This window comes from Panulirus ornatus, chromosome 16 (assembly GCF_036320965.1).
Source record: "Panulirus ornatus isolate Po-2019 chromosome 16, ASM3632096v1, whole genome shotgun sequence".
Lineage (NCBI taxonomy): Eukaryota > Metazoa > Arthropoda > Malacostraca > Decapoda > Palinuridae > Panulirus > Panulirus ornatus.
The window spans coordinates 12,017,410-12,032,163 of record NC_092239.1 but is presented as its reverse complement, the minus strand read 5'-3'; the positions used below and the strand labels follow the sequence as shown (position 1 = coordinate 12,032,163).

General features: G+C 39.1%; 2 protein-coding genes across 6 annotated transcripts in view; one reads left to right on the top strand and one right to left on the bottom strand.

The window, feature by feature from the left end:
- Positions 1–14,754, bottom strand: part of LOC139754137 (A disintegrin and metalloproteinase with thrombospondin motifs 5-like) — a 461,304-nt gene that overhangs the window by 54,814 nt on the left and 391,736 nt on the right. The window lies entirely within an intron of this gene.
- Positions 1–14,754, top strand: part of gprs (speckle type BTB/POZ protein) — a 52,112-nt gene that overhangs the window by 23,361 nt on the left and 13,997 nt on the right. For all 3 annotated transcript variants that reach the window (XM_071671268.1, XM_071671266.1, XM_071671269.1), the window contains 4 exons: positions 4,361–4,478; positions 7,828–7,985; positions 10,187–10,318; positions 11,484–11,666. In XM_071671268.1, coding sequence (XP_071527369.1) covers positions 4,361–4,478; positions 7,828–7,985; positions 10,187–10,318; positions 11,484–11,666 — 591 coding nt within the window. The remainder of the gene's footprint in view (positions 1–4,360; positions 4,479–7,827; positions 7,986–10,186; positions 10,319–11,483; positions 11,667–14,754) is intronic.

The following is a 14,754-nucleotide window of genomic DNA, read 5'->3' as shown; positions in this document are numbered from 1 at the left end:
ACAGTACTAGGGAGTCCTCTATTAATCTTTAAACCGATTCATGTACAGGATACATAGTGTAGTAGGGAGAATTTCAAATGGTAGGTTATGAGTTCTAGAAACAGAATGTATGGCATGATCCTACTCCATTTTGTGAGTTCGAGAGTCATATTATGCCCTGCCCCCATAGTGTCAATTGTGAGTGTATGAGGGAGTAATTAATCATGAGGGTATGGTCTATCATGCAATTTCATGAGCCAGTGAGTATCAGGGTCCTCCCTTTCATTCCAGCTCATGAGCCAATGTATGAGGTGACTCTCTCTGGTCTACATTGTGAGTGTATGAGCCTCTCTGAGACACTGTGAGTGTATGACGTGACTATGGTCTTCTTTGTGAGTTTATGAGCCAGCATGAGTCATTGTGAGTGTATGACGCTACTATGGTCTTTGTGAGTTTATGAGCCAGTATTAGTCATTGTGAGTGTATGACGTGACTATGGTCCTCCTTGTGAATTTATGAGCCAGTATGAGACACTGTGAATGTATGACGTGACTATGGTCTTCTTTGTGAGTGATGAGCTAGTGTGTCTCATGAGTCTGTTGTCCACTTTGGTGGTTCATGGGCCAATGTATGGCGTGCGTCTGCGGTCCAATTTGTATGTGCATGACAGAGTGAGTAATGACTCTACAATTCAATCTGTAAGTGCATGACTGAGTCAATCATGCAATTTGCGAGTACATGACTGAGTTCATTTCATCATCCTGTGCTCCAAGACAAAAGATCAACCTCCAGGAGAGGAGTGGAGGAGCACCAGGCTGAGTGTAACACTCCAGTGTACAAGTCGGGAGCAAATGTTTGAAACGGTAGCCTTCAGGCGGTGTATAGAGAGAGGCCAGAGGCCAAGTCTTTCAGGAGAAGCTGGTTAGGTTAGCAAGGGTGTGTGTGTGTGTGTATGTGTGTGTGTGTGAGGGGGAGGGGAGTCCCTTGTGGTTATAGTGTCTATAACAATCTAAGAGGGTTCTGTTGGCTAAGGTGATGGTGTTTAGAAGTAAGTTTCAAAAACCTTAAGAATATATATATATATATATATATATGTATATATATATATATATATATATATATATATATATATATATATATATATATATATATATATATATATATATGTATAATATATGTATTTTTTTGTGAAGGACTTCTTTTTGCGAATGAGTCACTTCTTTCCATCATCCTCTGTCACTTCCCAAGGTCACTCCTCTCTGTCCTCAACCTTTCCTCCCATTCAGTGACACCTACACCCTTCCAAATGAACCCCCCCCCGTAATCATATTCCCTTGTGAGCATCATTACCCTCACTCCCTGGCCTTCAACCCACCTTCCTCATCTCCTCGTACCCACATTAACAACAGTCTTCGTCGTCTTTATCAACTCCTGGGTCTCCACTGAATCCACAACATCCAGTAGCTTCCCGACCCTTGGCTTCTCCTCGACCATAGTCTCTATAGTCTTCTATATCATCATAATCTCCCGTTTTGGCTCGGTACCATCACCTTCACCCCCTGACCTGAGCACCATCTGCATCCTCTACAGCCTCAGATGAGACTATCACCATCATCTCGTGGCTTGTCCACCATCCTTATCGCCTGAACACTTCATCATCATTCCACTCCCTCGCCACCAACCAATGGTTTCTGGATCTTCATTTACCTTCTCGCTTCTCAACCCTTCTATAACGCTCATCCTGACATCCAAATATGTCCTTCTAGTTTCTACACATCGCCTCATCTCTCGGCATCCACAAAATTCTCTCCTGATCTCCACACACATCAAGCCTCCCTCTGGTCTCCGAACATCACACAACCTACTCTCACTCCTTCACGAGTCTTCCTGGCCTCACATTCCACAACTCTTCCTGACCTCGCGGGGCACCACACACTGTGGCTGTCCCTAACCTCCACACATAAGGCAGACATATGAGGGATAAAGCAAAGACAGACTGGTGCTCATTGACTGATGAAAGCTGATGAAAGCTGTACATTCGCACAGATCCTCCGTCTTCCCATGTGAAGGATAAAATACGAGAAAAATACTGAGTGCTTTGAGTCAACTCTGTAACAGGCAAAGTCGTCGTAATCACTCTCTCTCTCTTTTCGGCTAAAAAAAAAGCTAAAATCACAATACATAAATCTTTGGTAGAGGGAAAGAGTGTCGCTACACCTGGTAAAGCAAATGTCACAAGTGTTAAAGTGCCATACAGAAGACATTATCTTCTCAGCAAACATTGTCAGAGTCGATCACATGATATAAACGCAAAAAGGATTACTCGCATCGAGTTATACATGGACGACCTCACTCCACTCTGTCATTATAATCGATAGTCGAACTATCAGATTAACTGTGCGAGTCCCTTTTTCCTCACTCACATTCAGCATATGAAAACTTCCCTGTAGTGTGCTGAATGAATATTCATCTTACCTTTCTCTTCATGTTCACAGAAATAATCAAGAATCCTAGACTGACTGAACACAAAGACAGCCACTAAAGAATAATCAGACTTTAAGACCATCTAAACACAGTGATAGAAACTATAATGAGATCGCTCCAGGCAGTCTAAACATAGAAAGATACAGAATAATCAGACTATTAGATCATCTAAATACAGTGACGGAAACTCTATAATAATCAGGTGGCCAGATAGTCTAAATACAGAGATAGAAACTATAACTAATTTCAGACGACTGGATTGTCTAAACACAATCACAGAGCCTTCAAAACAATCAGTCTACCAGGCTGTCTAAAAAAAACAGTGAATTGAATACTATACATTACGACCATCAAAAGAAAAGAAAAAGGGACTCAGGAAGTCTGTGTACCCTCAGTCACCGACGACCGTTGCACAAAAGGCCGATGACCTACCCTCACTCAAACATTCTACTTCAACACTTGAATTCAAAGGCACCAGATCGAGTTATAGCTTCAAATTCCTTTTTTTTTTTCTTCTTCTCTTGTACGAGATAGCTTCTTTAATGCTACCTTAACCATAGCACCGACATCTGGTGTCACCATAAGTCAGTTATATATATATATATATATATATATATATATATATATATATATATATATATATATATATATATATATATATATATATATATATTTTCTTTTTCTTTCAAACTATTCGCCATTTCCCGCATTAGCGAGGTAGCGTTAAGAACAGAGGACTGGGCCTTTGAGGGAATACCCTCACCTGGCCCAATTCTCTGTTCCTTCTTTTGGAAAATTAAAAAAAACGAGAGGGGAGGATTTCCAGCCCCCCGCTCCCTCCCCTTTTAGTCGCCTTCTACGACACGCAGGGAATACGTGGGAAGTATTCTTTCTCCCCTATCCCCAGGGATAATATATATATATATATATATATATATATATATATATATATATATATATATATATATATATATATATATAATCACTTAAGCACTGACTGCTAGTTGTACTTATCTTCACCGTTAGATCACATTTACTCACGGCCTGTCACAAACTTTCCCTTGTTTGTACATTTAGGCTCAGTATGATGCTGGAGTTATCAGGACTACCTCTGCCCACCAATGCTGAAAATTCTTTTACAGTATTTTTCCATTTTCATTCTTGGATTATATATATATATATATATATATATATATATATATATATATATATATATATATACAGGAGAGTCCACTGACTCGAAAGGTCCGGCTGTTGTACTACACGCCTGTACCTACTTGGTCATATACGGTGTCCTGATGACCAGTGTAAAGTCTTATGATAACCGACCCTCCTGCTTACCTGCCTGTCTTCTACACGTAATAATTCCTATTGTCCTATGTATGGAACATCTTTTCCCTCCTAGCTTCCCACGCATCACAGCTCCTTCTGGCCTCCCACACATCACAGCTCCTCCTGGCCTCCTACACATCACAGCTCCTCCTGTCCTCCTACACATCACAGCTCCTCCTGGCCTCCTACACATCATAGCTCCTCCTGGCCTCCTACACATCACAGCTCCTCCTGGCCTCCCACACATCACAGCTCCTCCTGGCTTCCTACACATCACAGCTCCTCCTGGCCTCCCACACATCACAGCTCCTCCTGGCCTCCTACACATCACAGCTCCTCCTGGCCTCCTACACATCACAGCTCCTCCTGGCCTCCTACACATCACAGCTCCTCCTGTCCTCCTACACATTACAGCTCCTCCTGCCTCCCACACATCACAGCTCCTTCTGGCCTCCTACACATCACAGCTCCTCCTGTCCTCCTACACATCACAGCTCCTCCTGGCCTCCCACACATCACAGCTCCTCCTGGCCTCCCACACATCACAGCTCCTCCTCCCCAACAGCCTCAAGGAAACGCTCATCAGACACTAATAGTCGAGGAGTTTGAGCCGGACGTGTTCAGACAGCTGATCGAATATATCCACACTGGCTGCGTCACCCTGCAACCACGCACCCTCCTGGGTAAGTCCAACAACGCACTGTCTCATCAGGTAAGCGTAGCCACCATGCATTCGAAGTCTTACACATTATGCAGTTTCCTAGATGATACACTCACGTTGCTGTGAAGGCCTAGAAAGTAAGTCCTACAATATATACTCACATAGATATGCACTATGCCAGACGCGACCATAGAAAGTAAGTCCTACAATATGTACTCACTTAGATATGCACTATGCCAGACGCGACCAACCACTCACGGAGGCTGCTTTAGGTAAGTCCAAACATACGCTTGTGTGAACAAATCCGTCCACGTATCACTGATGAACAGCTCGAACCACCTACCCTGCTGGGTGAACCCAATCATGGATCCCTCCAGGGACAACAAATCCAATACATCTTTTAGTTCCACGGTGACAAGACAGCTTTCCACGTACGTCCCTGTTGCTGATGAGGGCGAGTAAACATAACGGTGCAATCACGTATCTTGACAGATAACCAAACACTGCAACTAAGAGTCATCAAAGGGGGGCCCTTAAGGTTAATCACAAACTGTACCAGGAAGTCACCTTAAACTCTCTTTAGACAAGTTCAACTACGCATTGTATCAAGTACGTACGCGGACATACGCTTCCTGTATAATCTAAATCTAGAGCAATGTGTAACAACAGTCGAGTCTATTTATTACAGGATGCTCTGATTACAGAAGCCAGGGGCTCACCTAGCCAATCTTAACGGATAGTTCTCAATCACTCGAATTTCAAAAACCTACCAGCCAAGGTTAACTAAGTATCCTGCCACTTCCAGTTAGCACCTGTCTAGTCTAACCACGTCATCTGAAGGATGATTCCAAACACATACCAGATGAACTGCATAACTCACCAGACAAGTCCAGTCATACATCATCTTGACAGGCCCTATGAACCACACTGCTACTGAAGCCAACTGCACACACACACACACACACACACACACACATACGATTCGAATCCTGGCCGTGGCAGTCGGCCTACACCCAACCCAGGTGTTCATACTCCTCTTAGGACTGACCTGGCTAAGACTGGTGCGCGTGTGTGTGTGTGTGTGTGTGTGTGTGTGTGTGTGTGTACAAGCTTATAATACGAGGCAACACGAGCGTAAAACTCTCTCTTCGTAACCCACAAAGATCAGTCATCAACTCAGCAAGACTATACAGTGTCAGACGGGTTCAGGGACATACAAAGACGATAAAGTCCAACCATGTACCATGCAATAGCAGACCAAACAAAGGACCGAACAAGGTGACTACGACCGTTAACCTTATGTTAGCCTAAGAGGCCTAGCCAATCTTATGTTAGCCTAGTATGCTCTATAATACTCTCCAAGGAAAGGCTAACCAATGTTTCCTGTTGGTGAAGTACAAACAGCTTGTCACTCATGGTAATGTCCAACCACATTTTCTGCAGGAAGCTTCATGACGGTGCGTAAAGCTTACTATGTTTGTAGACCACATGGTTATAAGAATGCTGAATTGGCAAGTACGCTATTAGGCTTCCAAATTCAAAGGCATGGACAGAAGGTCTGTAGACTTTTATTTGTGAAACGTTGGATTTATCTCCGTAATTTCTTTTCTAACTTAGAATTTGGTTTATGATTTTTTACTGTTCAAGAAACCAAGTGTTGTTAGAATGTGAACTTTATTTCTGAAACTTGGGTTGAAAGTCTGATTATTTCTTGAAAATGGCAATGCATAACTCCTTAGACTTTAATTCTTAGCATGAATGTGTAGTAGTAGTAGTAGTAGTAGTAGTGCTAGTAGTCGTAGCAGGAATAGTAGCAAATAGCAGTAGTAGTAGCAAAAGCAGTAGCAGCAGCAATAGCAGCAGTAGCAGTGGTAATAATGTAGTAGTAGGTAGTAGAAGTCGTGGTGCTAGTAGTAGTAATAGCAGTCCTACAACGAACAGGGTCACGACTGGACATTGGGCAGCCACCGATTGAGGTTAGGTGTCGATGGAGACTCGTTTGTAACCTAGGCTGTCATGGTCCTCGAGCCAGTCATTTCCTTTAATCAAGTTGTGGGTTCAGACTCACCCTAGTTTTCTACATTCTTTTTTTTTTTCACTAACTTCTTTGTCATTCCTACACTAGTCCAGGATTTCCGGATATCTACTTTTTTTTTCTAGTTACTAGCGTTCATTTCGTGGAGCTCTAGTGCCAGCTGGGTGACACGACATCCTGTGGGGACCGACCGACACTTGTCTGTTCACTGTAGGGAGTGCAAGCGAGAATAGTGCTCACTTTACGGAGATGATCACTGTTAGAAATCGCCTGAACTTTCTCCTTCCTCGGCCATAGCCTCTCTCTCATCCATTTCCCATTTCTTTTCCTTCACTTACTGCGTCTCATCCACCGTCTTTTTCATCCACTTCTTTTTTTTTTTTTTTTGTCTTACTAATCACCTATAGGCTGAGCCTAGACTATTATATTCCACCTCACTTCCTTATTTCTGAAACTTGGCTTGTATACATAAAGGAGCTTTCATGGACAAGGCCTGTTTTCAAGTCCGGAGATTTTGAGCTTATCCAGTAAACGTCGGATGATATGACCAAGCTTTTATTCATCTGTGAAACTAAGACTGTACATCTGCTGGCATTTCATTTCTCTCGTCTATGGCTCTTTCTTCGTCAAGCTTGGGTTGAAAGTACCCAGAAGCTGTCTCATCTGAATTCCATTTGTAATCCTGTGGACAGAGGTAGGTCCATCATGCACCCGACATTTGTAGCAGACACATATCATGCACGGCAAGTCACACAAGGCCTCCTGCTATACATATACTCATCCAAACAACTCATTAAGGTAAAGATCAGGTCCGATGTGGACACAGAGGAACATATGTTGGTTGGTGATTCAGAGAGCTTATTATGTATACAGTTCACATACAGTGTTCCGTGCTGGGGTTAAATAGATGAACATTAGTACTGCCAGGCAGAAGACAAAAGATATGGATCAGGTATGTGATGGAGGACAATATTGTGAAGATATGGTCCAGTCACTGTGAGTACTGTTGATGATATGTTCCTCTATGGAAGATGCCCTGGCAAACTTTGAGTATTCCTTTAAACTTAGATAATAACCAGGTATAAACTTAGGAGTATTAGTCTCCTTTGGAGTGATATTTGCATAGACAGTAAAAGTGTTACATTACGAAGTTGTCAGTTATATTCACACGTGGGTATTCATGTTGTATACCTTACATTGAACCAAGTTATAATGCAGAACACATCATCATTCATCACACACCTCTAACACTCACAGGCAACTTACCCACCATTTATCACTCGAAGTCCTCCCCCAACTCAGCATGGAAATGGTAACAGTCCTCTTCGTCTTGTAGGGCTGATGAACGCTGCCGACTACTATGGGTTGGACGAACTGAGGAAAGGTTGCTCGGGCTTCGTGCAGTGCTGCATCAACGTGGACACCGTGTGTGCCCTGCTGGCCTCGGCCGAACGATACATCCAGTACAAGTGTACTAAGTCCATGGTCCAGAAGGTAGGGCTGCGACTTCCCTCGAATACCATTCTTAGCAAAGATTCTCTCTCTCTCTCTCTCTCTCTCTCTCTCTCTCTCTCTCTCTCTCTCTCTCTCTCTCTCTCTCTCTAAGTGCAGAAATACACCGTGGATATCGTCCTCTTTCCTAGAGTACGAGAATTTCCTTTCACATACGATTTCCTCTATGATAATGCTAGTAAAATGTGTCTTAAGCAGCAAATCACTGGAACCTCAAATTCAAGCTAACACACACACACACACACACACACACACACACACACACACACACACACACACCTCGGTGGAAGGCAACAAAGTCCGCACGCTGGAGTAGCCTTCCTAAACCGGTTGGGGTAACCATGGCGTGCCGCGGGGATCTGTCCTGGTACCTTTGCTCTTCTTGATCTAGGTAAATAATCTGTATATAGGACCGCACTCATACCTGACTATGTCTCCAGATGATACCAAGGTCATGAGGTAAGCAGGTAGAAAATGATGATAATGATGGTGTTTGTATGAATGAATTAACTTACAAAGGGACCTAGGCAAACTTCAAAGTTGGTCTGATATATGGTTAATGGAATTCAACCTGAATGATGCAAATTACTGAGGATGGGACACAGTGAAAGGAGGCCTCGATGGGATTATTATCCAGCACGAAATAAACTGAAGGGCACCATGTGTAAGAGGGACATGGGGAGCGACATGGTACCTACCCTGTAGACAGAAGCTCCACCTCAGGAGAACTGTCAAAGAGACAAGTGGTCTGCATGGAAATATGAGAACTGTATTTACGTACATGAATAAGGAAGTATTCAGGAAACTCTTCAAAATGTTTATCTGGCTAAAACATGAATATTCTCTTCAAGTGTGGTCACCCTACTCAAGGAACGTCGAGAGGAGATTAACAAAGATGGTACAAGAATTAAGACACAAGTTACAGTTAAGATGTTGCAAGCCATACTTTTGTCCTCCATGGATGAGAGAAGAGTAATTGGTAACTTGATCACAACCTTTCAACTTTCGTAACCAGTCTGACGATGTCGACAGCGACGAGTTCCTCGAGAGTTGCAAAGACAAAGCAACCAGAGGCCAGAAACTTCTGAGAAAAGATTCGTGGAAGTATTCTTTTTTTTTCTATAGTAAAAAGCAGTGGATGAATGGAGTAAGCTTAGTGATGTAATTATAAATGACGACAGTTTACGAAATCTCAAAACGTTGTATGAAAGTAAAGTTCAAGGGATGGGGCCCCACGAGTGTAAAACTCTTTGTACAGTACAAATAGGTGATAAACTAGCCCCCAAATATATACATATATATATATATATATATATATATATATATATATATATATATATATATATATATGAAAACTTACACGCACACTCACAAATAAGACGCAAAACAAATATGCATCGAAGCCAAGATTACGTATGGCAGTGTCCCAACATCTACACAGCCATAGGATGACAGGGTCTCCACACAGCCCTAAGAGACAAGGTTCCCATATAGCCCTTAGATAAAAGGGTCCTCACACAGCCACTGGATGGCAGGGTACCCTACACAGCCATGGCACAGTGTTCCAGCTCACAAAGAAAGCGGAACGATTCAGCTGGGCTGTATCCGCACCTCCTCCTCTGGTCCCGTCACCGAAACCGAGTTACGTTTCTCATCTCCGTCGCGAAAAACCAAAACACAGCGTCGCTCCGTGTGCAACTGTGAGATGTGGCGCCTCTGCTGAAAGAGAGGAGCTGATTTTTATTTTTTTCCAACTTTATTTACCACCGTAATCAAGATCAGTAAGGGTAGACTCCACAAAGATAATCTGGAGGTCGCGTACATCTTTCGACATGAACGTATGAAAACTAAATTGCTTAAGCACTGGTTCCCAAAAGACTTGTACTGTAGATATGACCAGAAAACAGAGGGTGATTCGTTCATTCCTGACTTATCAACCCGACCATGGGTAGGCTGGAGCGGCGTGTGGTTCCTTGAATCTTGTCTCCACAGTAATAAATTATCTACCCACATAAGACTAATGTAAGAAATCTTTCCAGAGTGACTGGATATATTTGCTATTCTGGAACACAAAATACGCAACTGAACTTAAGATCTAAGTAACTTTAAAGGATTTTTGTAGTACCTAAATTCTATAAAAAGTGTCGTGAATGGTTTTGTGTTAAGGTGATACATGTTCGCAGGTGCTGGAGTTTGTGGACGAGCATGGCAACGAGGTGCTGAACCTGGGCTCCTTCACCCTGCTGCCCCAGCACGTGGTGCGGCTCATCATGGCCAGGGAGGAACTTCGCGCTGACGAGTTCACCAAGTTCCAGGTGAGTGACACTGGGTCATCAGACCCTCACTTGAGGCCAACCAAGGTCATTCACTGCTAGTATATGGAAGTTCAAGATGAAGTTAAAGGAGATCTAACAACAAACAAGTAAATTATGAGGATGGAAAGGTTTCTATTTGTTGACTTGGTAGGGTCAAGATTGTGGGATGGAATGTGACGCTGGTTTCAAAGGGCGAAGCGTAACAGGAACGAAGGTAAGGAACGTGACAGACACGTCTTAGGACTGTGTACAACCCACTCTTCAACGCCAAACATTTCTAGGCTTTAGTCCCGAGATGTAATATAAAGATGATGAGAGCTAAAAACTTATGGAGGTGTTTCCAATACAAACACTGTAATGGATTCAAAGACAAGCAATTACATGTCACATCCAGGTTAAGAGAAATAACACTGTATCCTTTTCGCATCTCTTCCTACAATGAGACGTAGTCATGAAGGAGCGAAAAAAATTCATAGTCTCTAGAGATGTGTGGATATATCTGATCTTTGGTCCTGATTGCAAAGAGGGGACAGCTGACGCTTTCTAAACCATTCTATCCAGTAATGATATCTGTGTTTACAAGTACAAAGACCCAGTGTTAGAGGTAATGACTTGAGGTGCAGACATTGTCAGCCCGTAAAGCAGTGATTTGCATATATTCCAGCTATTAACTGAATGATTTAGAAAAACAGGTAGTAATATTATCATGCCTTATGCGGTCATAACAATTCCATCTATTGTTACCACAAAAACACTGTGTAGCCAGCTCGACTCAGTGCTTCACCAGGTACTCACTTTAGCAGGATGTATTGCTTCAGCTCCTTCCTCAGTAACAAGAAAGATGAAGCGTTCCAGAGGTCCATCAGGGAAAAGTCTTCTACTTTTGTTAGGGATAAGAAGTTCCAGAAGTCATATGACCAAGTCTCCTCTTACTAGCATTAAGGAGACCGAGGCTTCGCTAGGCAAAGGCTCCTTTTTGAAGGGATCCACAGTTCGTACGAAGAAGTCTTCTTTCGAGACAGAGGCTTCGCTAGGCAAAGGCTCCTCTTCGATGAGGTCCAGAGTTCGTATGACGAAGTCTCCTTTCGAGACAGAGGCTTCGCTAGGCAAAGGCTCCTCTTCGATAAGATCCAGAGTTCGTATGACGAAGTCTCCTCTCCTCCAGGCGGGTCTGATGTGGTCCAAGAAGCACTGCGACAACCAGCCTAACTGTGACCTGAAGGAGGTGATCGGCAACTTCCTCGAGTACATCCAGTTCTACAAGATCCCCGCCAACATCCTCATGAAGGAGATCCACCCGCTCGGCCTCGTACCCTACCACATCATCATGAACGCTCTCGCCTACCAGGTGAGTCTGTCAGGTGCCATTCATCACGCCAGGGGAGTCAGCCAGGTGCAGGTCATCATGCCAGGTGAGTCAGCCAGGCGCAGGTCATTATGCAGGGTGAGTCAGCCAGGTGCAGCTTTTCAGGAAAGGTGAACCAGATACATAACATTATAACATGTGGTCCATCCCTACGTATGAACACACACACTCACACCCATATATATATATATACATATATATATATATATATATATATATATATATATATATATATATATATATATATATATATATGAATGTAGGTTTGCGGCAGGGGTGTGTGATGTCTCCATGGTTGTTTAATTTGTTTATGGATGGGGTTGTTAGGGAGGTGAATGCAAGAGTTTTGGAAAGAGGGGCAAGTATGCAGTCTGTTGTGGATGAGAGAGCTTGGGAAGTGAGTCAGTTGTTGATCGCTGATGATACAGCGCTGGTGGCTGATTCATGTGAGAAACTGCAGAAGCTGGTGACTGAGTTTGGTAAAGTGTGTGAAAGAAGAAAGCTGAGAGTAAATGTGAATAAGAGCAAGGTTATTAGGTACAGTAGGGTTGAGGGTCAAGTCAATTGGGAGGTAAGTTTGAATGGAGAAAAACTGGAGGAAGTAAAGTGTTTTAGATATCTGGGAGTGGATTTGGCAGCGGATGGAACCATGGAAGAGGAAGTGAATCATAGGGTAGGGGAGGGGCGAAAGTTCTGGGAGCGTTGAAGAATGGGTGGAAGTCAAGAACATTATCTCAGAAAGCAAAAATGGGTATGTTTGAAGGAATAGTGGCTCCAACAATGTTATATGGTTGCGAGGTGTGGACTATGGATAGAGTTGTGCGGAGAAGGGTGGATGTGCTGGAAATGAGATGTTTCAGGACAATATGTGGTGTGAGGTGGTTTGATCGAGTAAGTAATGTAAGGGTAAGAGAGATGTGTGGTAATAAAAAGAGTGTGGTTGAGAGAGCAGATGAGGGTGTTTTGAAATGGTTTGGTCACATGGAGAGAATGAGTGAGGAAAGATTGACCAAGAGGATATATGTGTCAGAGGTGGAGGGAACGAGGAGAAGTGGGAGACCAAATTGGAGGTGGAAAGATGGAGTGAAAAAGATTTTGAGTGATCGGGGCCTGAACATGCAGGAGGGTGAAAGGCGTGCAAGGAATAGAGTGAATTGGAACGATGTGGTATATCGTGGCCGACGTGCTGTCAGTGGACTGAACCAGGGCATGTGAAGCGTCTGGGGTAAACCATGGAAAGTTCTGTGGGTTCCTGGGTGTGGCAAGGGAGCTGTGGTTTCGGTGCATTATTACATGACAGCTAGAGACTGAGTGTGAACGAATGAGGCCTTTGTTGTCTTTTCCTAGGGCTGCCTCGCACACATGAGGGGGGAGGGGGTTGTTATTTCATATGTGGTGGGGTGGCGATGGGAATGAATAAAGGCAGACAGTATGAATTATGTACATGTGTATATATGTATATGTCTGTGTGTGTATATATATGTATACGTTGAGATGTATAGGTATGTCACATTTGCGTGTTTGGACGTGTATGTATATACATGTGTATGTGGGTGGGTTGGGCCATTCTTTGGTCTGTTTCCTTGCGCTACCTCGCTATGGCAGAGACAGCGACAAAGCAAAATAATAATAATAATAATAATATAATAATAATAATAATAATAATGATAATAATAATAATAATAATAATGATAATAATAATAATAATAATAATAATAATAATAATAATAATAATAATAATAATAATAATAATAATAATAATAATAATAATAATAATAATAATAATAATAATAATAATAATAATAATAATAATAATAATAATAATAATAATAATAATAATAATAATAATAATAATAATAATAATAATAATAATAATAATAATAATAATAATAATAATAATAATAATAATAATAATAATAATAATAATAATAATAATAATAATAATAATAATAATAATAATAATAATAATAATAATAATAATAATAATAATAATAATAATAATAATAATAATAATAATAATAATAATAATAATAATAATAATAATAATAATAATAATAATAATAATAATAATAATAATAATAATAATAATAATAATAATAATAATAATAATAATAATAATAATAATAATAATAATAATAATAATAATAATAATAATAATAATAATAATAATAATAATAATAATAATAATAATAATAATAATAATAATAATAATAATAATAATAATAATAATAATAATAATAATAATAATAATAATAATAATAATAATAATAATAATAATAATAATAATAATAATAATAATAATAATAATAATAATAATAATAATAATAATAATAATAATAATAATAATAATAATAATAATAATAATAATAATAATAATAATAATAATAATAATAATAATAATAATAATAATAATAATAATAATAATAATAATAATAATAATAATAATAATAATAATAATAATAATAATAATAATAATAATAATAATAATAATAATAATAATAATAATAATAATAATAATAATAATAATAATAATAATAATAATAATAATAATAATAATAATAATAATAATAATAATAATAATAATAATAATAATAATAATAATAATAATAATAATAATAATAATAATAATAATAATAATAATAATAATAATAATAATAATAATAATAATAATAATAATAATAATAATAATAATAATAATAATAATAATAATAATAATAATAATAATAATAATAATAATAATAATAATAATAATAATAATAATAATAATAATAATAATAATAATAATAATAATAATAATAATAATAATAATAATAATAATAATAATAATAATAATAATAATAATAATAATAATAATAATAATAATAATAATAATAATAATAATAATAATAATAATAATAATAATAATAATAATAATAATAATAATAATAATAATAATAATAATAATAATAATAATAATAATAATAATAATAATAATAATAATAATAATAATAATAATAATAATAATAATAATAATAATAATAATAATAATAATAATAATAATAATAATAATAATAATAATAATAATAATAAT